This window comes from Coregonus clupeaformis, chromosome 15 (assembly GCF_020615455.1).
Source record: "Coregonus clupeaformis isolate EN_2021a chromosome 15, ASM2061545v1, whole genome shotgun sequence".
Taxonomy (NCBI): domain Eukaryota; kingdom Metazoa; phylum Chordata; class Actinopteri; order Salmoniformes; family Salmonidae; genus Coregonus; species Coregonus clupeaformis.
This window is the reverse complement of record NC_059206.1, coordinates 14,230,414-14,256,287: the sequence shown is the minus strand read 5'-3', so window position 1 is coordinate 14,256,287 and position 25,874 is coordinate 14,230,414. Positions and strand designations below refer to the sequence as shown.

Here is a 25,874-nt window from a genome sequence, read left to right as displayed (position 1 = left end):
TTATATCTGTGTAGAGAGGTATCTATAAAAAGCCAATACTACTTATTCCTCCCTAATTATTGGTATTGAGGAGTCACTGAGTGTGCAGGCATTTGGGAGATCAACACGAGGAATACATGGGATAGGATAAAGTAATCCTTCTACCCCCCCCCTTTTTAGGGCTCCCCCCCCCTAAAAAATGAAAATTATAATAATAATAATAATAATAATAATAATAATAATAATAATTGTAAAGTGGTTATCCCACTGGCTATAGGGGGAATGCACCAATTTGTAAGTCGCTCTGGATAAGAGCGTCTGCTAAATGACGTAAATGTAAATGTAAATGTCACCCCTGGATGATGGAAGCTGATAATGGATGCATGGAAGTCAAATGGCAGTAAGTAGGTAGCCTTGCCTCATAGGAGCAGTAACCTATCTCTTGTTTCTGTAGCATGAGGGAGCTTGGTGTACGACTACACCACCTGGACAGGACGCCAGTCTATCTCAGGGCCTTACCCCCAAGCCATCTCCCTTAATGCTGAGTGCCAAGCAGAGATGCCTCGGGTCCCATTTCTACAGTCTTTGGTGTGACTCAAGTTTCAAGTTTTAATGTCACATGCACAAGTACAGGTGAAATGCCTTTCTTGCAAACTCAAAACCCAACAATGCAATAATCAATAACAAAGTATTGATAGAAAAAAAAAAACAAAAAAAAAAACACAAGAAATAAGAATAAGAAATATACAATAAAGTAATAAAGTAAGTATACTATATACAGGAAATATTTAAAAAGTCAGTTCCAATACCATATATGCAGGGATACTGGAGTGATGGAGGTAGATACAGTATGTATTGGATGAAGGGAGCTAGGCAACATTATATAAGATACACAGAGTAGCAGCAGCTTGTATGTGAGTGGGTGTGCGGGTGTGTAGAGTCAGTATAAATGTATGTGCATATTATGTGTGTGTGAGAAAATGATGGGGTGAGTGTTTGTGTGTGTGTTGGAGTGACAGTGTGTGTGAGTGTGTAGGGCCCTGTGAGTGTGCATAAATACTGAAATAAAAGGTCAATAAAGATACAAGGTGAACTCGGTCCGTGTAGCTATTTTGTTAGCTATTTATCAGTCGTATTGCTTGGGGATAGAAGCTGTTCAAGAGCCTGTTGGTGTCAGACTTGATGCACCGGTACCTCTTGCCGTGCGGAAGCAGAGAGAATAGTCTATGGCTTGGGTGGTTGGGGTCTTTGACGATTTTCCGGGCCTTCTTTTCACACCACCTGATATAGAGGTCCAATCACATGGTGGACACTCTAACCACGAGGCTGCAGAGTTGGACAAATGCAGGTATTCCTCCTGAATCCCAATGGCGACCAGCCCCCCCTAGTGGCTTGTTAGACAGGTGCAGCCAGACACCTAGACCGCTTTCCTAGGATCTGCTTGTGAGGGGAAAAAAAAGTTATTTAGAGTTTGCAATATACTTTGTTTCTTCATCACACAATAGCTTCCCACTGGGCACACACTGGTTGAATCAACGTTGTTGCCACCAACGTGGAATAGACATTTAATTGAGGTCTGTGCCCAGTGGTTTACTTTCTGACACCGCCCTCGTCCACACCGTCTGGCCAGGAAGGACACCTTCTCCCAATCTGCATCTCCCAATCTGCATCTCCCAATCTGCATCTCCCAATCTACAAATTAACACTAAAATGGAGAAGGCCGACCAATCTCCAAAGTCACAGATGGAGACACCTCTCCACCAGGAAGGAGGACCCCATTCTACTTCAATGGTTTCACCTTATCCAGGAAGGCGCCCAGCTGAGAACCCTTCTCCCCCCCGCATTCAAATGGAGATTAGACTGAGATTAAACTGAGATTCGAATGTTGCCAAATGGCCTGGTTGGATAAAAAAAGGAAGTAGCTTTCAATGGAAGACTATTCAACTTTTGCACAACAAAGAGATGTGCAGATTGTAGGCCCTGGATGACACCCAGGAACCAGACTGCTACAGTGAAAAGTCACGGAAACTTCCAAAAAACCTTACATTCTCTTTTTCCTAAGGACACATGGAGTGCCAACGACTATTTCTGATATCCAGCGTTATAAATGAATGATTGTGTAATTCTGCTCTGATCACTATGCTTTGTTATTACTATGTCCATTTTGGTATCCACAGAACCACAAGGAAATGACATGAACATTGGACGGCAGGTAGCCTAGCGTTTAAGAGTGTTGGGCCATTAACTGGCAGGTTGCTAGTTCGAATCTCTGAGCTGACTAAGTGAAAAATCTGTTGACGTGCCTTTGAGCAAGGCACTTAAACCTAATTGTTCCTGTAAGTCCCTCTGGATAAGAGCGTCTACTAAAATGTAAACATTGAAAGAGGTTTTGTGACTGCACAAAGGTACAGACAGTTACGAACAGAACCTAACTCAGCCACACCTGATCTGAGGCTCGGTCAAGTAGACAGAGTCAAACCCCTCCCTGGACAACTATAACTACTGTGAATGAATATTAGTATTAGTATTTATCTAAGATTGTTTTAGAGACCTGACTTCTTGTAGCTTATTAAAGTTGGTTTGAATTAAAATCAGGTTAGGAAATAAGTTAATTACTTTTTGATATTCGACCAACCCCGCACGTGCATCCGCATTTTGTCTATCCCCACCAGACGCGTTCATGACAGGCAGATTAAAATATCAAAACCAACTGAGAACCAACTATATTCATTTGGGGACAGATTGGACATTTAGCTAGCTAGCTGTTGATAGCTAATTTGTCCTGGGAGATAAACATTCTCAGAAGACCAATTTTGTCCAGTAACGGACTGGTGCCCCGATTTCATAACTTCTAGTAGTAACTTGACACTGCTTTACACTGATATAAATAGGATTAAAAGCTATGTTCGCCGTTGTAATCCCTCATTAAATTCACGCTTTCCTGAAGGAAGTTTTAATGAATAACTCCTGTCTTTCCAATTCCCCGTGGACTGTGCAAGGCTTCCGCTTGACTGAGCCGACCCAATGCCTTTACAGGAGCAACAATGCGGCTGGTTAATGACGTTAAATAATTGTCATAAATGTCTCAGGCGAGTAGCATACTTTTTAGTAGGATTGCAAAGAGGTGGCCTCCCTACGTAAGTAGTGACAAAGGCATTTGTGACTTAATTCAAATGCATTCAGTTTAAATGTTCCTCTCAAACTTTCCAAATAAAGCAACCAAAAAATAGCCGTTTAAGTACTAAGCAGTTCAATTGAAACAATTTCCCCCCTGGGGAATCATATACAGGTTTTTGGATGATAACAGTGAGTAGAAGTACATTCATTAATTGTTCTCGAATTGGCATACGGTTGAGACTAAAGCAGGTAGCCTAGATGTTGGCCAGTGATGGATGGAACAGCCTAGCTTTAGAATAACCCTCTGCTATAGGAGTGATGTTGGTTGACCAGTGGAACGCAGGTCTTTATTCTTTAAGCTCAATTGTGGATAATTGCAGAACATAGACATTCTATACCAAAATGCATGTGCCGCCTCCATTTCTATGAGCAAGATACACTACATGGACAAAAGTATGTGGACACCTGCTCATCGAATAGCTCGTTCCAAAATCATGGGCATTAATATGGAGTTGGTCCCCCCTTTGCTGCTATAACAACCTCCACCCTTCTGGGAAGCCTTTCCACTAACCCTAATTGCTCCTGTAAGTCGCTCTGGATAAGAGCGTCTGCTAAATGACTAAAATTTTAAAATGTAGATGTCGGGCACTGATGTTGGGCGATTAGGCCTGGCTCGCAGTCGACGTTCCAATTCATCCCAAAGGTGTTCGATGGGGTTGAGGTCAGGGCTCTGTGTAAGCCAGTCAAGTTCTTCCACACCAATCTTGACAAACCATTTCTGTATGGACCTTGCGTTGTGCACGGGGACATTGTCATGCTGAAATATGAAAGGGCCTTCCCCAAACTGTTGCCACAAAGCTGGATGCATAGAATCGTCTAGAATGTCAAAGACCAGTAACCCAGTCATAGACTGTTCTCTCTGCTACCGCACGGCAAGTGGTACCAGAGCGCCAAGTCTAGGATCAAAAGGCTCCTTAACAGCTTCTACCCCCAAGCCATAAGACTGCTGAACAATTAATCAAATGGCCACCCGGACTATTTACATTGCTGCTACCCGCTGTCTATTAACTATGTATAGTCACTTTACCCCTACCTACATGTACAAATTACCTTGACTAACCTGTACCCCCGCACATTGACTCGGTACCCCCTGTATATAGCCTCGTTATTGTTATTTTATTGTGTTATTTTTATTTTTTTATTTTTTACTTTAGTTTATTTGGAAAATATTTTCTTAACTCTTTCTTGAACTGCATTGTTGGTTAAGGGCTTTTAAGTAAGCATTCCACGGTAAGGTCTGCACCTGTTGTATTTGGCGCATGTGACAAATGAAGTTTGATTTGATTTGAATGTCATTGTATGCTATAGTGTTAAGTATCCCTTCACTGGAACTAAGCTGCCTAGCCCGAACCATGAAAAACAGCCCCAGACAATTATTCCTCCTCCACGCAACTTTACAGTTGGCACTATGCATTGGGGCAGGTAGCGTTCTCCTGGCATCCGCCAAACCCAGATTCATCTGTCGGACTGCCAGATGGTGAAGCGTGATTCATCACTCCAGAGAACGCGTTTCCACTGCTCCAGAGTTCAATGGTGTTGAGCTTTACACCACTCTAGCCGACTCTTGGCATTGCGCATGGTGATCTTAAGCTTGTGTGCGGCTGCTCGGCCATGGAAATCCATTTCATGAAGCTCCCGACAAACAGTTATTGTGCTGACATTGCTTCCAGAGGCAGTTTGGAACTCGGTAGTGAATGTTGCAACCGAGGACAGACGATTCTTACGCGTTACGCGCATCAGCACTCGCCGGTTCCGTTCTGTGAGCTTGTGTGGACTACCACTTCGCGGCTGAGCCGTTGTTGCTCCTAGATATTTCCACTGCACAATAACAGCACTTACAGTTGACCAGGGCAGCTCTAGCAGGGCAGAAATTTGACTAAATGACTTGTTGTTGGAAATTTGGCATTCTATGACGGTGCCATGTTGAAATACACTGAGCTCTTCAGTAAGGCCATTCTACTGCCAATGTTTGTCTATGGAGATTGCATGGCTGTGTGCTCGATTTTATACACCGGTCAGCAACGGTGTGGCTGTAATAGCCAAATCCACTAATTTGAAGGGGTGTCCACATACTTTTGTATATATAGTGTATCTCTGTGCATCGCTTACATCGGAACTTATCAGCAGTTATGTTTTCCTTCAGACAACATATCCTGATAGGACTGTAACTCTACTCTCACAGCAGCTAATACAGATATGCATCTGTTGTTCACAGATACTGTACCTTGAAAAAAAATGGGCCTCACAATGGGCCCGTAGGATCTCGTCACGGTATTTCTGTGCATTCAAATTGCCAATCGATAAAAGGCAATTGTGTTCGTTGTTCGTAGCTTATGCCTGCCCATACCATAACCCAACCGCCACCATGGGGCACTTTGTTCACAACGTTGACATCAGCTTGGGTTTTGCAGTTAACTGTTATTCTATCATTAATGTGTAGGCTACCTCGTGCATGTACTGGTAACTGCCAAAATAAAGGAAACACTTGAGTAAATGTATATTGAAAGCAGGTGCTTCCACACAGGTAATTAAGATATTAACATCCCATAATGCTTAGGTTCATGTATACAAATGCACAATTTCCCATTATTTTGGCTACCATGGCTAGAAGATATATCAGTGACTTTGAAAGAGGGGTCTCAAAGGAGCATAGGGGTTTTAAAGGGTGGGTGTCAGTCACCAGATCTCAACCCAATTGATTCTGGAGCGGTGCCTGAGACAGCGTTTTCCACCACCATCAACGAAACACCAAATGATGGAATTTATTGTAACATGGTATTGCATCCCGCCAATAGAGTTCCAGACACTTGCAGAATTTATGCCAAGACGCATTAAAGCTGTTCTGGCGGCTCGTGGTGGCCCAACACCCTATTAAAGACACATTACATTTTACATTTTAGTCATTTAGCAGACGCTCTTATCCAGAGCGACTTACAGTTACACTATGTTTGAGTTTATTTTGGCAGTCTCAGTGCCTTCGGAAAGTATTCAGACCCCTTGACCTTTTCCAAATGTTGTTACGTTACAGCCTTATTCTAAAATGGATTAAATAAATAAAAATCCTCAGCAATCTACACACAATACCCCATAATGAGTAAGCGAAAACAGGTTTTTAGAAATTTTAGCACATTTATTAAAATAAAAAACAGAAATACCTTATTTACATAAGTATTCAGACCCTTTGCTATGAGACTCGAAATTGAGCTCAGGTGCATCCTGCTTCCATTGATCATCCTTGAGATGTTCCTACAACTTGATTGGAGTCCACCTGTGGTAAATTCAATTGATTGGACATGATTTGGAAAGGCACACGACTATCTATAAAACGTCCCACAGTTGACAGCGCATGTCAGAGCAAAAACAAAGCCATGAGGTCGAAGGAATTGTCCGTAGAGCTCCGAGACAGGATTGTGTCGAGACACAGATCTGGGGAAGGGTACAAAAAATGTCTGCAGCATTGAAGGTCCCCAAGAATACAGTGCCCTCCATCATTCTTCAATGGAAGAAGTTTGGAACCACCAAGACTCTTCCTAGAGCTGGCCGCCCGGCCAAACTGAGCAATCGGGGGAGAAGGGCCTTGGTCAGGGAGGTGACCAAGAACCCGAGGGTGACTCTGACAGAGCTCTAGAGCTCCTGTGGAGATGGGAGAACCTTCTAGAAGGACAACCATCTCTGCAGCACTCAACCAATCAAGCCTTTATGGTAGAGTGGCCAGACGGAAGACACTCCTCAGTAAAAGGCTTGGAGTTTGCCAAAAGTCACCTAAAGACTTTCAGACCATGCGAAACAAGATTCTCTGGTCTGATGACACTAAGATTGAACTCTTTGGCCTGAATGCCAAGCGTCACGTCTGGAGGAACCCTGGCACCATCCCTACGGTGAAGCATGGTGGTGGCAGGATCATGCTGTGGGGATGTTTTTCAGCGGCGGGAGACTTTTCAGGATCGAGGGAAAGATGAACGGCGCAAAGTACAGAGAGATCCTTGATGAAAACATGCTCCAGAGCGCTCAGGACCTCAAACTGGGGTAAAGGTTCACCTTCCAACAGGACAACGACCCTAAGCACACAGCCAAGACAACGCAGGAGTGGCTTCGGGACAAGTCTCTGAATGTCCTTGAGTGGCCCAGCCAGAGCCCGGACTTGAACCCGATCGAACATCTCTGGAGAGACTTGAAAATAGCTGTGCAGCAACGCTCCCCATCCAACCTGACAGAGCTTGAGAGGATCTGCAGAGAAGAATGGGAGAAACTCCCCAAATACAGGTGTGCCAAGCTTGTAGCGTCATACCCAAGAAGACTCAAGGCTGTAGTCGCTGCTTCAACAAAGTACTGAGTAAAGGGTCTGCATACTTATGTAAATCATTATTTTTTTTTTTGTTATAAATTAGCAAAAAAATCTAAAAACCCTGTTTTTGTTTTGTCATTATGGGGTATTGTGTGTAGATTGATGAGGGGGAAAAAACGATTTAATCCATTTTAAAATAAAGGCTGTAACGTAAAGGTCTGAATACTTTCCGAAGGTACTGTATCTGTATGTTGTAGATATTACATTTACATTTAAGTCATTTAGCAGACGCTCTTATCCAGAGCGACTTACAAATTGGTGCATTCACCTTATAGCCAGTGGGATAACCACTTTACAATGTGTTATTTTTTTTCTTTCTTTGGGGTGGGGTAAGGGGGGGTAGAAGGATTACTTTATCCTATCCCAGGTATTCCTTAAAGAGGTGGGGTTTCAAGTGTCTCCGGAAGGTGGTGAGTGACTCCGCTGTCCTGGCGTCGTGAGGGAGCTTGTTCCACCATTGGGGTGCCAGAGCAGTGAACAGTTTTGACTGGGCTGAGCGGGAACTGTGCTTCCACAGAGGTAGGGGGGTCAGCAGGCCAGAGGTGGATGAACGCAATGCCCTCGTTTGGGTGTAGGGACTGATCAGAGCCTGAAGGTATGGAGGTGCCGTTCCCCTCACAGCTCCGTAGGCAAGCACCATGGTCTCGTAGCAGATGCGAGCTTCAACTGGAAGCCAGTGGAGTGTGCGGAGGAGCGGGGTGACGTGAGAGAACTTGGGAAGGTTGAACACCAGACGGGCTGCGGCATTCTGGATGAGTTGTAGGGGTTTAATGGCACAGGCAGGGAGCCCAGCCAACAGCGAGTTGCAGTAATCCAGACGGGAGATGACAAGTGCCTGGATTAGGACCTGTGCCGCTTCCTGTGTAAGGCAGGGTCGTACTCTCAGAATGTTGTAGAGCATGAACCTACAGGATCGGGTCACCGCCTTGATGTTAGCGGAGAACGACAGGGTGTTGTCCAGGGTCACGCCAAGGCTCTTTGCACTCTGGGAGGAGGACACAACGGAGTTGTCAACCGTGATGGCAAGATCATGGAACGGGCAGTCCTTCCCTGGGAGGAAGAGCAGCTCCGTTGCCGAGGTTCAGCTTGAGGTGGTGATCCGACATCCACACTGATATGTCTGCCAGACATGCAGAGATGCGATTCGCCACCTGGTTATCAGAAGGGGGAAAAGAGAAGATTAGTTGTGTGTCGTCTGCGTAGCAATGATAGGAGAGGCCATGTGAGGATATGACAGAGCCAAGTGACTTGGTGTATAGCGAGAATAGGAGCGTGCCTAGAACTGAGCCCTGGGGGACACCAGTGGTGAGAGCACGTGGTGCGGAGACAGATTCTTGCCACGCCACTTGGTAGGAGCGACCTGTCAGGTAGGACGCAATCCAAGAGTGAGCCGCGCCGGAGATGCCCAACTCGGAGAGGGTGGAGAGGAGGGTCTGTAAAGCATATACAGTAAAACTATGTCCACCACCAATTAAAAAGATGCTGACAAAAAATTGTATTGTCAACATTTGAATCCTCTAAACTAACAGAGACATAGGAGGTTATCCAGTTTCACATGAGAAGTGATTCCCATCAGATCAGGTAGACTCTATAAAAGCCTGATGTTGTTTCGCTCCATTGACAGACACATCAGATGTTGTTAATGGGGGCGGGGGGAAGAAAGAGGTCATTCTGACTGAAGAGAACAGTGTCTTTAATGAAAAATAACAAAAAACAGTCGGAGGAGATTACTTCCGGGGACAACAGATGAGACAAGCAACTTGTACAATAAATGAAATGTTTTACCCACCAAAAGCATGATGGACTGCTTTTCTTAATTATCTGACTGCATTTACTTCACAATTTCAGTAAAAACTATTGGCAGATCTACTTTATGCAAAAACAGGCTCCACAGTGTTTGATAAAGACTTCATAACCCATACATAAAACATTAATAAGCAGTGCATGCTTATGTCAACAATAACAAGTAAATAAAACACAGTATAAGTGACATTACTGTGAAATAATGAACAGATAACATTGTGGTTGTTGACATAGCCATTTATGAAATGAATGTGTTATGAAGTCCTTACTAAGTACACTTTCAAATAAAGTGTTACCCATCAAGTATAGCGAATGGTTGAGAGAAATGATTTTCTAAATGAAATTGAGCTGCAATTGACCATCTTACAAAAAACTATTCAACTTTCTTTAAAAAAACTACAGTACAGTATTTAAAATAAAAGCTTATGATCTCAAAATAACAATAAGCATTGAAAAGACGAGTTACACACGAAGATAAAGGAGGACGTCCTGCTTACAGTGCTTTGCAAAAGTATTCATCCCCCTTGGCGTTTTTCCTATTTTGTTGCATTACAACCTGTAATTTAAATGGATTTTTATTTGGATTTCATGTAATGGACATACACAAAATAGCCCAAATTGGTGAAGTGAAATTCAAAAAATAACTTGTTTCAAAAAATTCAAATAAATAAATAACGGAAAAGTGGTGCGTGCATATGTATTCACCCCCTTTGCTATGAAGCCCCTAAATAAGATCTGGTGCAACCAATTACCTTCAGAAGTCACATAATTAGTTAAATAATAATAATAATATGCCATTTAGCAGACGCTTTTATCCAAAGCGACTTACAGTCATGAGTCCACCTGTGTGCAATCGAAGTGTCATATGATCTGTCACATGATCTCAGTATATATACACCTGTTCTGAAAGGCCCCAGAGTCTGCAACACCACTAAGCAAGGGGCACCACTAAGCAAGGGGCACCACCAAGCAAGCGGCACCATGAAGACCAAGGAGCTCTCCAAACAGGTCAGGGACAAAGTTGTGGAGAAGTACAGATCAGGGTTGGGTTATAAAAAAATATCTGAAACTTTGAACATCCCACGGAGCACCATTAAATCCATTATTTAAAAATGGAAAGAATATGGCACCACAACAAACCTGCCAAGAGAGGGCCGCCCACCAAAACTCACGGACCAGGCAAGGAGGGCATTAACCAGAGAGGCAACAAAGAGACCAAAGATAACCCTGAAGGAGCTGCAAAGCTCCACAGCGGAGATTGGAGTATCTGTCCATAGGACCACTTTAAGCCGTACACTCCACAGAGCTGGGCTTAACGGAAGAGTGGCCAGAAAAAAGCCCTTGCTTAAAAAAATAATTAAGCAAACACATTTGGTCTTCGCCAAAAGGCATGTGGGAGACTCCCCAAACATATGGAAGAAGGTACTCTGGTCAGATGAGACTAAAATTGAGCTTTTTGGCCATCAAGGAAAACGATATGTCTGGCGCAAACCCAACACCTCTCATCACCCCGAGAACACCATCCCCACAGTGAAGCATGGTGGTGGCAGCATCATGCTGTGGGGATGTTTTTCATCGGCAGGGACTGGGAAACTGGTCAGAATTGAAGGAATAATGGATGACGCTAAATACAGGGAAATTCTTGAGGGAAACCTGTTTCAGTCTTCCAGAGATTTGAGACTGGGACGGAGGTTCACGTTCCAGCAGGACAATGACCCTAAGCATACTGCTAAAGCAACATTCGAGTGGTTTAAGGGGAAACATTTAAATGTCTTGGAATGGCCTAGTCAAAGCCCAGACCTCAATCCAATTGAGAATCTGTGGTATGACTTAAAGATTGCTGTACACCAGCGGAACCCATCCAACTTGAAGGAGCTGGAGCTCATACCTCAAGATACTTGCAGCTGTAATTGCTGCAAAAGGTGGCTCTACATAGTATTGACTTTGGGGGGGGTGAATAGTTATGCATGCTCAAGTTTTCTGTTTTTTTGTCTTATTTCTTGTTTGTTTCACAATAACAAATATTTTGCATCTTCAAAGTGGTAGGCATGTTGTGTAAATGAAATTATACAAACCCCCCAAAAATCCATTTTAATTCCAGGTTGTAAGGCAACAAAATAGGACAAATGCCAAGGGGGGTGAATACTTTCGCAAGCCACTGTGCTAGTCAATGGTGTACACCACTAATGCAATTCTCCAATCAACAGAGGAAGTGCAGAACGTTGCAGATTTAAATGTAACGAATAGAGCTAACATGGTTCTCTATTCTGTGACAGACCATCGTATCCATTCTGCACAATACATTTCTATTCCTCCTGAACAGACCCCAGATCTCATAGGTATGTGTTACAGACAAATGAAAATGACCCATACACAGCGAATACAACACTGTTAAATCAGAGGAAAGTCCTGCTTTTTCATAGTCCCGCGGGTTCATCAGCATACCATACCTAATACCAAAACTCTTATCCCATTTGTTCTCAGCAGGCACATGGGTTAACTATGGTTCAAACGCTAAGGGCCACAAAATGTCTTGACTTATTGTAAGACAGAAGACAAAACACTGCCTCGAGCAGACAGACGAGAGCATGTGGTTATGGACTCACACAGTGACTAATTCTAGGACTAGAAAGTAGCCTACTATTTGAGCTATTCGTAAGACAGCAGTGAGACTCCATTTTAAAAGCAGCTATTCCAATAAAAGTGTGATGAAGCTACAGGACACTTCTGACCAGTATAAAATTATTCATTTTCAGAGCTTGCTGCTGGAAAAGCTGAAATCCAAAAATACACCCCAACACACCTGGGCTCATTAGCCTTTATCAGTGCAGAGTGCCGACCACCGAGACGGGGAAATGACTTCCCTGTTAGCAAGGGCCACCAGAACAAGATCAATGAGTGTTTCTCCTAAGAGGGGCTGTGCATTTCTTCTAACATCTCCAACAGGTTCATGTTGAGACTGTCTCCTACTCAGATTGAATCATGGGGCTGATTCCGTGGGTTGCAACGTAGGCATGTAATGATGAAGAGTCTTGATTCTACATTAAGTGTGTATGTTCTACACAATACATTTCTACGTAAACATTCTGTAATGTTGCGCCCTCCTGAACGAGAAGCCCATGTTCATGTACTGTTGAATAACCACCTCTATACAGTTTGTAACGCTCTACTAACTTCATGCCAGCAGGTATGACGCTTTGTTACTTGTTATAAGCAGGTATGAGCAGGTATGAGCCCTTCCAATGCTTCAGACAGAAAATAGCGGTGACTTATTAAGGATCATTAAGAGATGATACTTACTAAAACATAGTGGGGTTTCATATATGCTTATGACAAGTATTACATGCATTATAACCACAACGCATTACTTAGCATTAAGTCAAGTGTTACCTTTAAGCTCTCTAAAAGAACTACCTTTGACTACACGCAAGTTCAATCATACATTACATTCCAGTCACAGTGGGGGGCTCTATGACTTGCTGACATCAAAAACATTGAGTATAGTAGCCTAGCCAGCACGGTACTATGATTCAGAGGTCTGAAATACTTCAAACAAGCATATTGTATACGATTCAAGGGTAAATTGATTTTATTCATAGTTGTATGTTAGCAGTATGCTTTGTACCACACGTATTGGGCCAAATTAACTAAGCCTTTGAACAAAACACAGGATACTGCTTTTATTTGGGTTTTATCTTAGGATTCTATCCCCCTTACGGTTCATGTTACCTAGTGTAAAAGGTGGTGTCTTATTCCGTATGTAGAATAGGTGACGATACTTAGTTAACCAGGCCCGTTGTGAAAGAGATGTGTTTTGCACAGAGGAATCTTAACAGAAGCCATTTCAGAGTCTTACAACTCCGCCATCTGCCTCTGAAGTCAGGCTAGCTACAGACCCCAGACAAGAAATACATAGGACACGTTCCAGGTTGTCTTTATTGCAGCCGCGCTGCGCAGATCACATTAACATTGTAGAAACCACATTCGTATCATATAGCAATCTTCTGAGATGGGCGACTGCAAAAAAGGTTGACCTGGAACGCGGCCATTGGAATCACAGTTAGGAGGACAAGTCTACTTGGAGCTGACACTGCTTGGAGATAAAAGCATAGCAGCACAACGTACCGTAGTCTGTGCTTAGCCTCACATCAGTTCACACCAGCTATACCCTAAAACAGCGGTTCCCAACCTTTTGTTTACTGTACCACCAACTGAATTTTACCCTGTCCGGAGTACCACCTGAAGTACCCCCTCATGTGCATTTTACCAGTAGGCCTATGGTCTCATGAGTCTTCTAAAGTACCCCCCAGGGGTCTTAGTACCCCTTGTTGGGAACCACTGCCCTAAAACATATAAAAATCGGGAGCTCAGTTGGTAAGGCGGTGAAACTGACCAAATTGGACTATGTCGTCCATTAAATTACACAAAAACACGTAACTGGGCAAGTTATGGCGCCGACTTCACTGGCCAGATTTACTAAACATATGCTTTGTTCACGTCAACAGGGGATGAAACCCCAAAGTTAAAACACTATCTTTATCTACCTTCACTGTGTTTCTTCTCAGAACCTTGTATTTGACCTTTTCGTCCTCTACTTTGTGATTAATTCCCTCTATAAAAATACAGGTACAAACTTTGCACCTGATGTACATGCTTAGTAAATCTGGATCATATGGGGTGAATCCTAAATAGAGATCTGTGAACACTAACCTTTCCTCCCTCTATTTGCCATTGACATCACTGCATGACTTCCTGGAAGCGAAACCAAGTTACTAAGAATCCTCAAGTAAGGATTCAGCTCTGAATAAACAAACAGCGGCAACTAGTTAACCTTTCTGTGCTTGACAAAATTAAACCTACGACAGAAGGCATATATATATATATACAGTTCTCTTCATCTCAACCCTAAGGTTGAGGGGCTGCCGTTCCATAGAACTGAAGTATCTGCTAGTCTGCCATTCCAGGGTCGTGTTCATTAGGGCATACAACGGAAAGCAAAAACATTTAATTTCTTAAAAATCGACAAGTCCACATAGGCTCTCTCCGTTTCAATTAGTTTACTTCCTTTTGGTCCCTAATGAACACGACCAAGGTGTCCGTCGGCTATTTCAGGAGTCAAAGCATTTCATGATGGCCTCCCTGTCGAACTTGAAGTTGAGGAAGGACCTGGAGGAGAGCTGTTCACAGTTGCCGTTACAGACCGCCTGCTGCCCATTGGTGGAGTTGCACGTGTCAGATGGCAATGCTGCATCTACGAAGATAAAGAGAGTAGTTTTACTCAAAAGGTCAGTGGACAGTGAAAACATCAACTTTAAAAAGGGAGAGTTCATCTCAACATAAGTTTCTCCCCCCCCAGCCCTACAGTTAGTGTTAACTGTAGGGCTGAGGTAGTTAGAAGTCTCCAGCAGTCTCGGCCACACCTGAGCTATTTAAAAAGTGTCTATAGTGAAAGAGGGACCCATAACAGTATGTGTCTGAAAAAAATGAATGTATAGTTGCTTCATACAGCATTTAAAAGCTGTTACATATCTACCGAAATCTGTCTCATTCCTAATCTTCACTTTGTGCAATACCTGTGTCGAAGTTGTCCTGTAGTCTCCTGGGCTGAAGTCTCTTCTCCTCTTTCTGGAAGAACAGTTTTACCATTTTAAATGCATTGCTAGTGAAAACAAGTATGTCCATGAAAAAAAAAAAAAAAAATCAACAGACTATGATCAAACATCATGCAAAAAACAACAACAGCTGAACACATGAATATAATTGAAATTTAAAATGTAAAATGGGAGACCGATTTGTATTAAATTAGGTAATAACTAGAAAACCTTTAGAAAATGTGTGTACTTGCTTCAGGTATTACCAGTTCACTTGTTTTCGATCTAGTTTAATCTTGGGGACACCCAGAACTAAAATCTTGCGTAATTGTGTCAGATGCTCGATTGAGTTCTGGGGGGAGACATGTTAGAAAATGTACTAACGAGACTAGCGAAGTCTCCACCCCTCTCAACGGAAACTATCAGCCAGTTTCGGGCAAGTCCCTTCTAAAAATTGGAAAGATGCGATCACCTGCAAAATCAGTGACAGGAAAATCAGCGTACTGGAACAAAGTTCCTCGTTAGTCGTCGCATGCCACAGTCTGTTCGACAGATGCTACTACCATTTATGTTACCTGCATCTGTCCACAAGAAATTAGATCTAGTTAGATGTGCTGTTAGTATCGGTCTAGATTACATCTAGCCTGGGCCCAGATCTGTTTGTGCTCTTGCCAACTTCACTGCTGTTATTGTCAAGCTGAGTGACATGACAATGAGTGACAAAGAGTTGGCGTGAAAAGACTGGCATTCAGGCTTTCTACAATCTAGCTGGTCTTAATCCATGTTCTTATAGTTGGCCACAATCTTAAGACTAGTTGGTCTAGATCCTGGTCTATACTTTAGACTAGTTAGATGTCTAGTTTGTATAGTTGGTTTTATTTACGGAGCGGTTTAGTTGGTCTGTGATGAAGATGTGTAGAGGGTCTAGGTATGTTATAGTTTGATGTCTAGTTGATCTAGATGTAAAATGTAGTTTGATACCTAGTTATAAAAGGACAGATAAACATCTCCTGGAGTACACCCAGCCAGTCCACTGATTTTTTTTAAATGAGGGGCTTGATTATATGGTGACCATTTAAAAATCAGCTGTGCTAGTTCTGGAATACATCAATAAGTGAACTGGCTAGGGGTACTGGAGTACAGGTTTGGGAAACACTGGTCTAATGCATAAAACAACAAGAGGAAAGGGAGACAGAGACCGAGGTTGTGTTCCGATTCCCTACACTTCTCCTATAGGGTGCGTAGAAGGTTTTGCATATTGCAAGTTTGGTACATGACAAAGGAAGTAGTGACTGCAGCAGTAATGTAGTGGTGGTAAAGCTAGAGGTTATAGGGAGCTATTTTGGGGTGGTTTGTAGGTATGGCGTTATTATAGTGGATTTAGACAGTAGGGTAGTGTGAGTACTATTGCATCAGAAGCAATAGAATGTGTTTTAAGCTCTCAAAATGTTTGTTTGAACATTCTGCACCAGTGATTTAGAATTTGGAAGTGTGCATTCCCCTATTGACATGGGGGATACAGGACGCTGTATGGTTTTACATCTACAGTCATTTTAGCAGACACTCTTATCCAGAGCAACTTACAGTTAGTGCATTCATCTTAAGGTAGCTAGCTATAAAAGGCTTTATTGATGCAATCTAAGTTGAGACGGCCCGCACTTGTCAACGTCAGTTTGGTGTTTGTAGCGCAAACGGTTGAAGACCAGTGGCAAATCCAAAATGGATGGCCTATGGGGCTTCAATTAAAACAAATGGTAATAGTTTCTAATATTACTAATGGTAACAGTATACACAAAATCCAAAAGCTTTTAGCAAGCAATGCAAGTTGAGTCAGTTAGAAATCATACTAAAATATATATATATATATATATATATATATATATATATATATATATATACACATACACACACACACACACACACACACACACACACACAGTGGGGAAAAAAAGTATTTAGTCAGCCACCAATTGTGCAAGTTCTCCCACTTAAAAAGATGAGAGGCCTGTAATTTTCATCATAGGTACACGTCAACTATGACAGACAAAATGAGAAAAGAAAATCCAGAAAATCACATTGTAGGATTTTTAATGAATTTATTTGCAAATTATGGTGGAAAATAAGTATTTGGTCAATAACAAAAGTTTCTCAATACTTTGTTATATACCCTTTGTTGGCAATGACACAGGTCAAATGTTTTCTGTAAGTCTTCACAAGGTTTTCACACACTGTTGCTGGTATTTTGGCCCATTCCTCCATGCAGATCTCCTCTAGAGCAGTGATGTTTTGGGGCTGTCGCTGGGCAACACAGACTTTCAACTCCCTCCAAAGATTTTCTATGGGGTTGAGATCTGAGACTGGCTAGGCCACTCCAGGACCTTGAAATGCTTCTTACGAAGCCACTCCATCGTTGCCCGGGCGGTGTGTTTGGGATCATTGTCATGCTGAAAGACCCAGCCACGTTTCATATTCAATGCCCTTGCTGATGGAAGGAGGTTTTCACTCAAAATCTCACGATACATGGCCCCATTCATTCTTTCCTTTACACGGATCAGTCGTCCTGGTCCCTTTGCAGAAAAACAGCCCCAAAGCATGGATGTTTCCACCCCCATGCTTCACAGTAGGTATGGTGTTCTTTGGATGCAACTCAGCATTCTTTGTCCTCCAAACACAACGAGTTGAGTTATCATCAAAAAGTTCTATTTTGGTTTCATCTGACCATATGACATTCTCCCAATCCTCTTCTGGATCATCCAAATGCACTCTAGCAAACTTCAGACGGGCCTGGACATGTACTGGCTTAAGCAGGGAGACACGTCTGGCACTGCAGGATTTGAGTCCCTGGCGGCGTAGTGTGTTACTGATGGTAGGCTTTGTTACTTTGGTCCCAGCTCTCTGCAGGTCATTCACTAGGTCCCCCCGTGTGGTTCTGGGATTTTTGCTCACCGTTCTTGTGATCATTTTGACCCCACGGGTGAGATCTTGGGTGGAGCCCCAGATCGAGGGAGATTATCAGTGGTCTTGTATGTCTTCCATTTCCTAATAATTGCTCCCACAGTTGATTTCGTCAAACCAAGCTGCTTACCTATTGCAGATTCAGTCTTCCTAGCCTGGTGCAGGTCTACAATTTTGTTTCTGGTGTCCTTTGACAGCTCTTTGGTCTTGGCCATAGTGGAGTTTGGAGTGTGACTGTTTGAAGTTGTGGACAGGTGTCTTTTATACTGATAACAAGTTCAAACAGGTGCCATTAATACAGGTAACGAGTGGAGGACAGAGGAGCCTCTTAAAGAAGAAGTTACAGGTCTGTGAGAGCCAGAAATCTTGCTTGTTTGTAGGTGACCAAATACTTATTTTCCACCATAATTTGCAAATAAATTAATTAAATCCTACAATGTGATTTTCTGGATTTTTTTTCTTTCAATTTGTCTGTCATAGTTGACGTGTACCTATGATGAAAATGACAGGCCTCTCTCATCTTTTTAAGTGGGAGAACTTGCACAATTGTTGGCTGACTAAATACTTTACCCCCCCCACTGTATATATACAAAAAAAAAAAATCTACCACATGGGATTAGTGCTAGCCTGGACGTTTTAAAGTAGTTTTGGTGTTACGGTTTTGGGGCTACAGGTGGCAGAGAAAAGCAAATAATGAGAAGTAGATTTCAGTAGTTGTTTTTGCTTTCAGCAAGCACACCTAACAAACTATGGTGAGGCTTTACACACAGCTTCAGCCAAGTCAAGTTTCACCTGCTGGTTGCCGACTCCATTGGTCCTTTTCTTCAGGTTGGGAGAATCCTGGTGCTTCTTCCCATTGACTTTCACATTGGGGTTCTGCAGACAGGAGCATGTGCCATAGAACCGGGACTCATACTTTGGACATTCAAAAAATATATATATATATATTGAGAAGCCACTGATGCACTTCAACTACTGCAGTGTCTTGTAAACAACATGGACAATTTGGATTTTGGTTTAGGGGTCGGTTAGTTTTGATTAGAGGGTGCTGTCAGAAAAGCGGGAATTCTTGATTTAAAAAAAATCATAGCAGGCTAGACAGAAATATTTTAGCATTCTACAAGGCCCGATTCTGAATAAGGCCAAATTGGGAAGACTAAGCCGACGTCGCCCTCTGCTGGTGACAGAAAAAAACAAACCAAAAACAGACCTTTTGCCGTTGAGTGAATTGATGCTGGATTACAATTGCTGCATTGTTTTGCTCAGGCTAAGAGATATTGGTATGCTACAGTATCCTAGCACAAAGTAAAAACACACTCAATGTTGCCTCTGCCATTAATTAAAACACTCCAAATAAAGAATCTGGCTTTGCCCGAGGAAGACGGATAGGTTGAAACGCATTGCATGCTCTCGGAGTGTTCGTCATGCCTTTGATAGTTGATCTGTTGTAGTATTTTTGAAGATGTACCACAGACATTTCATACATCTATCCCCCCCAAATCTTGTATTTGGTCTAAACTAAATGCGTCAGCAGCAGTAGGCCTCAGCACTCTGAAGTTAAATCTGTGGATACCTGCCCAAAGTATCCAATTTATGGAGTCTGCTGAAGCAAGTGTGGGGTACCTGAGCAGTAACATTTTCTGATACGGCCAGATTCAGAGTTGAGATAAGTCCACGCAACTGACTTTCCCATAAGTCATTTATTCATGTCAATGGGAGACTTGAGAAAAAAATTGAGTTAAGCACGCGTGAGCATCTCGTCAATATATACCGATCTCTGAACGGATACACTGCTACGCCTGCTACGTTAGGTTAGTTACACAGAGCGCATGAGAGGAATGTACTCAACACAATGACAAGAGGGACAGAGACGGTTCGTGAAAGTGTGCCTTATCTACTTTGAAGAACAAGTAAAATGATTGTCAGACAGCTCTGCAGCATACTTAGGCAGGCTAGCTAAATAGGATGACTAAAGACAGTACAGTATGGGGATAACAGATTACGTTGTCTGGCTGGCTGCCTGTTACTGCCCGAGCAGAGATTATGACTTTAAGGAACGACAAATAACAAAGTAATCAAGTAAAAACTAAGTAATGTAATCAACTGAAATATTGTATTATTTCATAGTAATTTCCTATTGATGTCTACCCAATGTGGACCTGACAGAGACAACAGAATATTTTCTCTGTTTTGGCAATTGAATGTTCACTATTGTTTGCTTAGGAATTTCCATTAGAAAGCTCAAAAAAATAAAATAATTTTAATGTCATTACTTCATAATGCATTTAATGTTTTTATTTTGTTATTATCAAAACAAAAATCGAAAACAGTGATAATTTTTTTAAATTATCTAACCTAAACAGACCTCAAAAAGCACCAATCTCTCAGCACTACCCCCAACAGACCCTTCAAACAGCAGAGACCAACCAACCTTGGCTTTCAAGAGTTCCGAGAGCTCGTATTGGCTCAGCTGTCCCAGAGGCTTGGGTTGCTTCTGCTTCCCCCAGCCCTCTCCTGGAGACGCCTCAGGCAACAGCTGGGCCCGCCTATGCTTGGAGCTAGAGAAGAAGAAATTATTCAATTCATTTTCAAAAAGCTTTATTGTCCACCAAATGTATATAAAATTGTCTTTAGCATGGGCATAAGTGTCTTACCGGGCTTTGTCCAGAGGTTTGCATGGAGTGCTGCCGTTGGATGCAAAATCCTCATCACTGTCTGTAGACTCTCCTTTACGCTTGGCAATCCATTCTCGGAGTGGTCTGTGGAGGCCAAAGTAGACATGCTAGAATCAATGACTGAATTATTAATGGTATTAAAAACTGATGTCAGCTTTATACACATAGGATAGAAGGTTACACAATAATACTGTCCAAGTCGCTACAACTATAGGCGGCGCATCCATTAGGTTAGCGGATGCTAAGCTTCCCCTAAAGTAAATTGATTCAAATTGCCTACTCCCGTCTTCACAGAAATAAATACAATCATTCAAAATAGGCTACCACACCAGAAAGCATGATTTGGCCACAGAGGATCATTTGCTTCTTTGCAAAAAAACAAGCTGCAGACTGTTTTCAATCGCATTGCCTACAGTCGGAAGGGCAATTTTTTAAACCCCTTTTCTCCCCAATTTCGTGATATCCAATTGGTAGTTACAGTCTTGTCCCATCGCTGCAACTCCCGTACGGACTCGGGAGAGGCGAAGGTCGAGAGCCATGCGTCTTCAGAAACACGACCCTGCCAAGCCACACAGCTTCTTGATACACTGCTCGCTTAACCCGGAAGCCAACCGCACCAATGTGTTGGAGGAAACACCGTACAACTGGCGACCGAGGAGGAGTCGCTAGAATGCGACGGGACAAGGACATCCCGGCCAGCCAAACCCTCCCCTAACCCGGACGACGCTGGGCCAATTGTGCGCCGCCTCGACCCGGGTCTGTAGTGACGCCTCTAGCACTGTGATGCAGTGCCTTAGACCGCAGCGCCACGTGGGAGGCAGAAGCGCGCAATTTGGTCAGCGCCCGCGGCCAATACCAAATAGACGATTGTCGAGTTTCGACTGTCAGTGAAAAGTAGAGAGGCCCAGTCAGGCATATGGCAATATTTCAAAATACAATCTCGGGAAAACATAGTTTTGGGAAGCAAATGGCTATTGCTGTAAAGAGAAGACAATGAAAAGACTAATCTGTCTTTTAGTTATCAAAATTCTCAACTTACTTGAGCGAACAACAGTATGCCTATCTTATTGGGACCAGCGGAGAGCATCGGTCATGTCCCCGGTGAGTGTACATATTCACTCTATCATTGTTGGGTCAGTGCCACTTGAAAGTTAGTTTTTGGACAATAATATGTCCTCCTCCAGGTTAGATGGACTTCACATTGTCTGTGTCTCTCCCCTACCTGTAGGCCTATTATAAATCTGTTTGTCAGTATCAGCAGAGTAGACTACCCTGTCAATTCCATTGCAGGCTATTAAAAAGTGTAGTAGAATTGCATGAAATAAGTTTATATAAAAGGCCACATTTTTCCAATGCAAAAGGAGAAGAAACGTATCGGATATAGCCTCTATGCCACTACACGCTCAGCTATGCAATGAACTTTCTTTTTTGCGAACAGTGATCGAGTTATATTATTAGCCTAAACCATGACTATTCAATCTACTCACCACATTAGGAATAGTAGGCCACCTTACATAAGTCTGCAAATGAGGTGATGCATGGAATGCTTTGTTAAGAAGGTGAATTTTTACAGTGAAAATTAGCTTCCCCAAACTAGAAACTCAGGCGCCGCCTATGGCTACAACCTAAACGTGCAATTGTTTTACCATTTTGTTATTCATGCTGCACTGAAATTACAGGTTATATTTGACAAAAGTGAAAAAGCAACGCTATGGATTATTTCACTGTTGACTAGATACTCTTTATCACATGCGGTTTGCTGTCACCCAAGTCTTTCAGAAATGGGCATTTTTAATCAGTGTGAAGAGCAATAAGACACTGACCTGACAAAAGGAATGGCCATGAAAAACTTGTTGGGGGCGAGTCCAAGTTTAGACTTGGGAGTCATGTCGTTCCTGTGACATGGTAGTTTCTCAATCGGGAACCACTCGATGTTCTATGAGAAACACAGCACAACAGCCAGTCCTAGTTGTTCTCTTTATCGGCATTGGAAATACACAATTATATAAATACAAATTGTAAATAGGAACAAAAGATGAGGAAGTTAAGGGGGTAACCGTACCCTTATTTCCTTCCTTGTTTTGGGGTTGAACTTCGTCTCCTTGGGTACCCCAGGTATTATGTACAATCGGGCCAACTGATCAGTGATTTTCTGCTCGATGAACGTGTCTTTGCAGATGCGATCTTTGATATCGAAACCCGTCTCCTCCATAACCTAAGAGAATACAGACATGGGTATGAGAAAGCATTATTGAATGAAACGTCATATATTGTATCTAGCCATTCTGTCTTGAGCAAATATTTACACTTGCCAAATCAGAATTGTAAGGAGTTATAAAACGGAGATAAGAGGCAATTACCTCTCGTACAGCACAAACATGGGGAGCCTCATCTTCATTCACTTTTCCCTTTGGAAAGCCCCACCCTGACTTGGCCAAATAGCCCTGAACCAGCAATGCCTAAAGAGAATAAATATTAAATATTATAAAGGATATACAAAAAACGTGACACAACTTAAGACATATGAAATGTTTATCGGGAAGTATCGCCACACACATCCAGTGTTATATTGTATGTCCTATACTCACATTGTCAAGCGACTCATCTAGAATAATGGCACCATAGGTTGGAACACCCATCTTATATTCCTTCCACTGTTCTAGAACCTTCTGTACATCCTCCCCATTGGGCAGCAGGAATGGACAATGATTAAAAAGTAGCATGGAGTCAAGGAGAATATAAGGAACATTTGCAAAAAATGAATATTGTGTTTAGTTGTTTGTACCGCTCCTCACAAGACGTTATTTGAATTGAAGGTGGTGTGGTCTTTACGAGTTCAACAAGGAAATGTTAGGTGATGACATGTACATAACCATTCACACAGTGGGCCTATGGTCATAAAAGCTTTTTTTTTTTTTTATCAGGAATTAACTAACCAAAGAAAAAAGAACAACATGATAACAACCCCCCACCCCCCTCTCTCACACGTCATTATTATCATGTAAGGATATCAGCCTTGGCAAAGTCCCTTATCCCGCACTGAGGTAATCCTGGTGCATTCTGCATGCAGAAGTCCAGGTAGAACCAATGGGCAAGCTCGATCTGGAAGCACACGCGGATAGCATTGTCCCTCTCTTCACTAGGGATGTGGAGGATGAATCGACTGTGGAAGAGAAAAGAGGCAAATCAGTACAGTAGAAGAACTACATGGACATAGTTAATTAGACAACATACTGTGGTCCATGTCGCGTTATGAAACTACGACACAGTATAATGAGGCACCATGACGGTAGCCCGATAGTATTGACGGTAGCTAAGCCTGAGGTTCTGTATGCAACCACGGGGCGTATTCATTACCGAAACCGTTTACCGTTAAAGAACCAAACGGAAGCAAACAGAACAAAACGCGAATTTCTATTGAACAAATTCAGGTAGGTCCCTCCCCGTTTCGTTCGAGAAACGTTTTGTAACAGAATTGCCGGAATTAATACACCCTGAGAACACTAATGCAACGCACTTTCATTTAATCAACCCCATTGTCGTTCGAGACAGACTAAACTATCTAGATAGCTATCCACAACCAAGGTTACGACAAGCACAACAAAGACACTCCTCGGGACATAGTGCTAGTAAGAAATCAAAACGTGATATTTGATAACAAGTTAGCCACTTCTAACGCGGTATTTACCTGCAGAGGTCGTCCAATACGCCGTTGGGAATCTCCCCTCTTTTTGTCTCCATGTCGAGGATAAAAACATCCCGAACTCGCGAAACAATGAGGCGAAAAATAAACAGCGCAAAGCTACTATTTTCTCAAATCACGAATCAATGCATTCTAACTATATCTGCCAGGTTCGTCCAATGTCCCTAAACTTACACAAATAAATATAAGTTAGCTCGCTAAAAACAAACTCCACCACCGTGCAATCGAAAAAGGAAGGTAGGAACGCCACACTGTTGATGATGTGAAGGAATATTATTATCCAATCGTATATCAGGGGAGGCTGGCCAAGTTGTGTATGTGGTATCTTATTAGACTAAATGATTGCCTGTCAAAATATTCTAACCAATCAAGACGCAGAATAACTCGACGCAGAATAACTCGAGCTCAATTGATTAAGTTTGGTTGACAAAACAAGGAAACGGTGAGCAAAGATATTCGAGCAAGATTAAAAAGTAGACAGCGTGATCTATTGGATGACTCCCCTGTTAACTTATTTTGGGATTTTCAGAAAGCATTTGATACCGAAAATCACAATTTTATCTTGATTGTCTTAAGCATTTGAAGTTTGGTAATTTTTTGTTGACGCTATTATAACTCTGTATAATGGTAGCAATAGCTGTATCAAACTCTGTCATGGAACATCCTCAAGGTTTAACATTTACAAAGGAATATGACAAGGTTGTCCAATCTCACCTTTTTTATTTTTGTTAGTTTCTCAAACCTTATGCTCATTAGTTTATCAAAGTCAATTTGAAGGCATTACATTCCAGGCCAGAGAGATCAAGATATCCCAACTGGCGGATGACACCTGACTTTTTTGAAAAATGTGTCACAAACTAGATTAGCATTGGATATTGTGAAGCAGTTCTCCAAAATCTCAGGTTTGGTATTAAATCTTTCCAAATGCGAGATGTTTGTTCTGAAAGGAGCTGTCAATCCAGCAGACTGTAACATCTCTGAAAAAGATACTGTAACCTACCTCGGTGTAAAGATCACCAAAAATCTTAAGGCTGTGAATGATCTTAATTTGAATCATGTAACTGAATCTATCAAAAATAAATTTTCCTCATGGTTAGGGAGGGATTTAAGTCTTCAAGGGAGGGTGCTTTTATCCAAAGCTGAGGGGCTATCTCGTGCATCCTATCTTTTTTCATCTATTGACATCCCCAAATCCACTTGCTGTACCTTAGATAGGCTATTGTACAACTTCGTATGGAAAAACAAGCCACATAAGATAAAAATAGATGTTATCACCAACAGGGTTTGTGATGGCGGTCTAAATGTCTTAGACTTCACTCTCTTTAATCACATATCAAAAGTAAACTGGGTTAAAAGGTACTTTTAAAAAATCCTCATAGTTTCTGGAATATTATACCTCATTTTGTTTTTCAGAAGCTCGGAGGGCTTAATTTTTTACTACAATGTCCCTATATTGTGGGTAAACTTCCTGTGTAATTGGCGGCTTTCCACAAGCAGGCTTTAATGTGCTAGGCTTTGCTGTATAAACACAACTTTTCACCTCAAATGTTTTATATGGAATAATGGGTCGATATTACATAGAAACAAGATGTTATTTTACTGTAACTGGTTCTCGAAAAACATTGTCCTTGTCAGCCAATGAGTTA

The 25,874-nt window shown here is 42.2% G+C and overlaps 1 protein-coding gene across 2 annotated transcripts; it reads right to left on the bottom strand.

Moving 5' to 3' along the window:
* Positions 1 to 13,222: 13,222 nt before the first annotated feature.
* On the bottom strand, positions 13,223 to 24,479 carry dcp2 (decapping mRNA 2). 2 transcript variants are annotated; one of them, XM_041897397.2, is made up of 11 exons: positions 24,214 to 24,479; positions 23,537 to 23,688; positions 23,114 to 23,241; positions 22,886 to 22,984; positions 22,588 to 22,740; positions 22,349 to 22,461; positions 20,505 to 20,609; positions 20,282 to 20,408; positions 18,643 to 18,726; positions 14,878 to 14,929; positions 13,223 to 14,555 (listed from the first exon to the last, which is right to left on the bottom strand). In XM_041897397.2, the coding sequence occupies exons 1-11, from the start codon at positions 24,264 to 24,266 to the stop codon at positions 14,413 to 14,415; spliced, it is 1,209 nt and encodes a 402-aa protein (XP_041753331.1). In that variant the 5' UTR covers positions 24,267 to 24,479; the 3' UTR covers positions 13,223 to 14,412. The 2 variants fall into 2 exon arrangements, with proteins under 2 accessions (XP_041753331.1, XP_041753332.1); XM_041897398.1 differs by lacking the exon at positions 18,643 to 18,726.
* Positions 24,480 to 25,874: the final 1,395 nt, after the last annotated feature.

Coding starts and splice junctions, on each gene's coding strand:
- dcp2 (XM_041897397.2), bottom strand. CDS start 24,266: ATGGAGACAAAAAGAGGGGAGATTCCCAACGGCGTATTGGACGACCTC. Junction 23,242..23,536: donor AAGGGACTTTGCCAAGGCTG/ATATCCTTACAT, acceptor ACTCCATGCTAC/TTTTTAATCATTGTCCATTC. Junction 14,930..18,642: donor ATGGAGTCGGCAACCAGCAG/GTGAAACTTGAC, acceptor CTGTTCTTCCAG/AAAGAGGAGAAGAGACTTCA.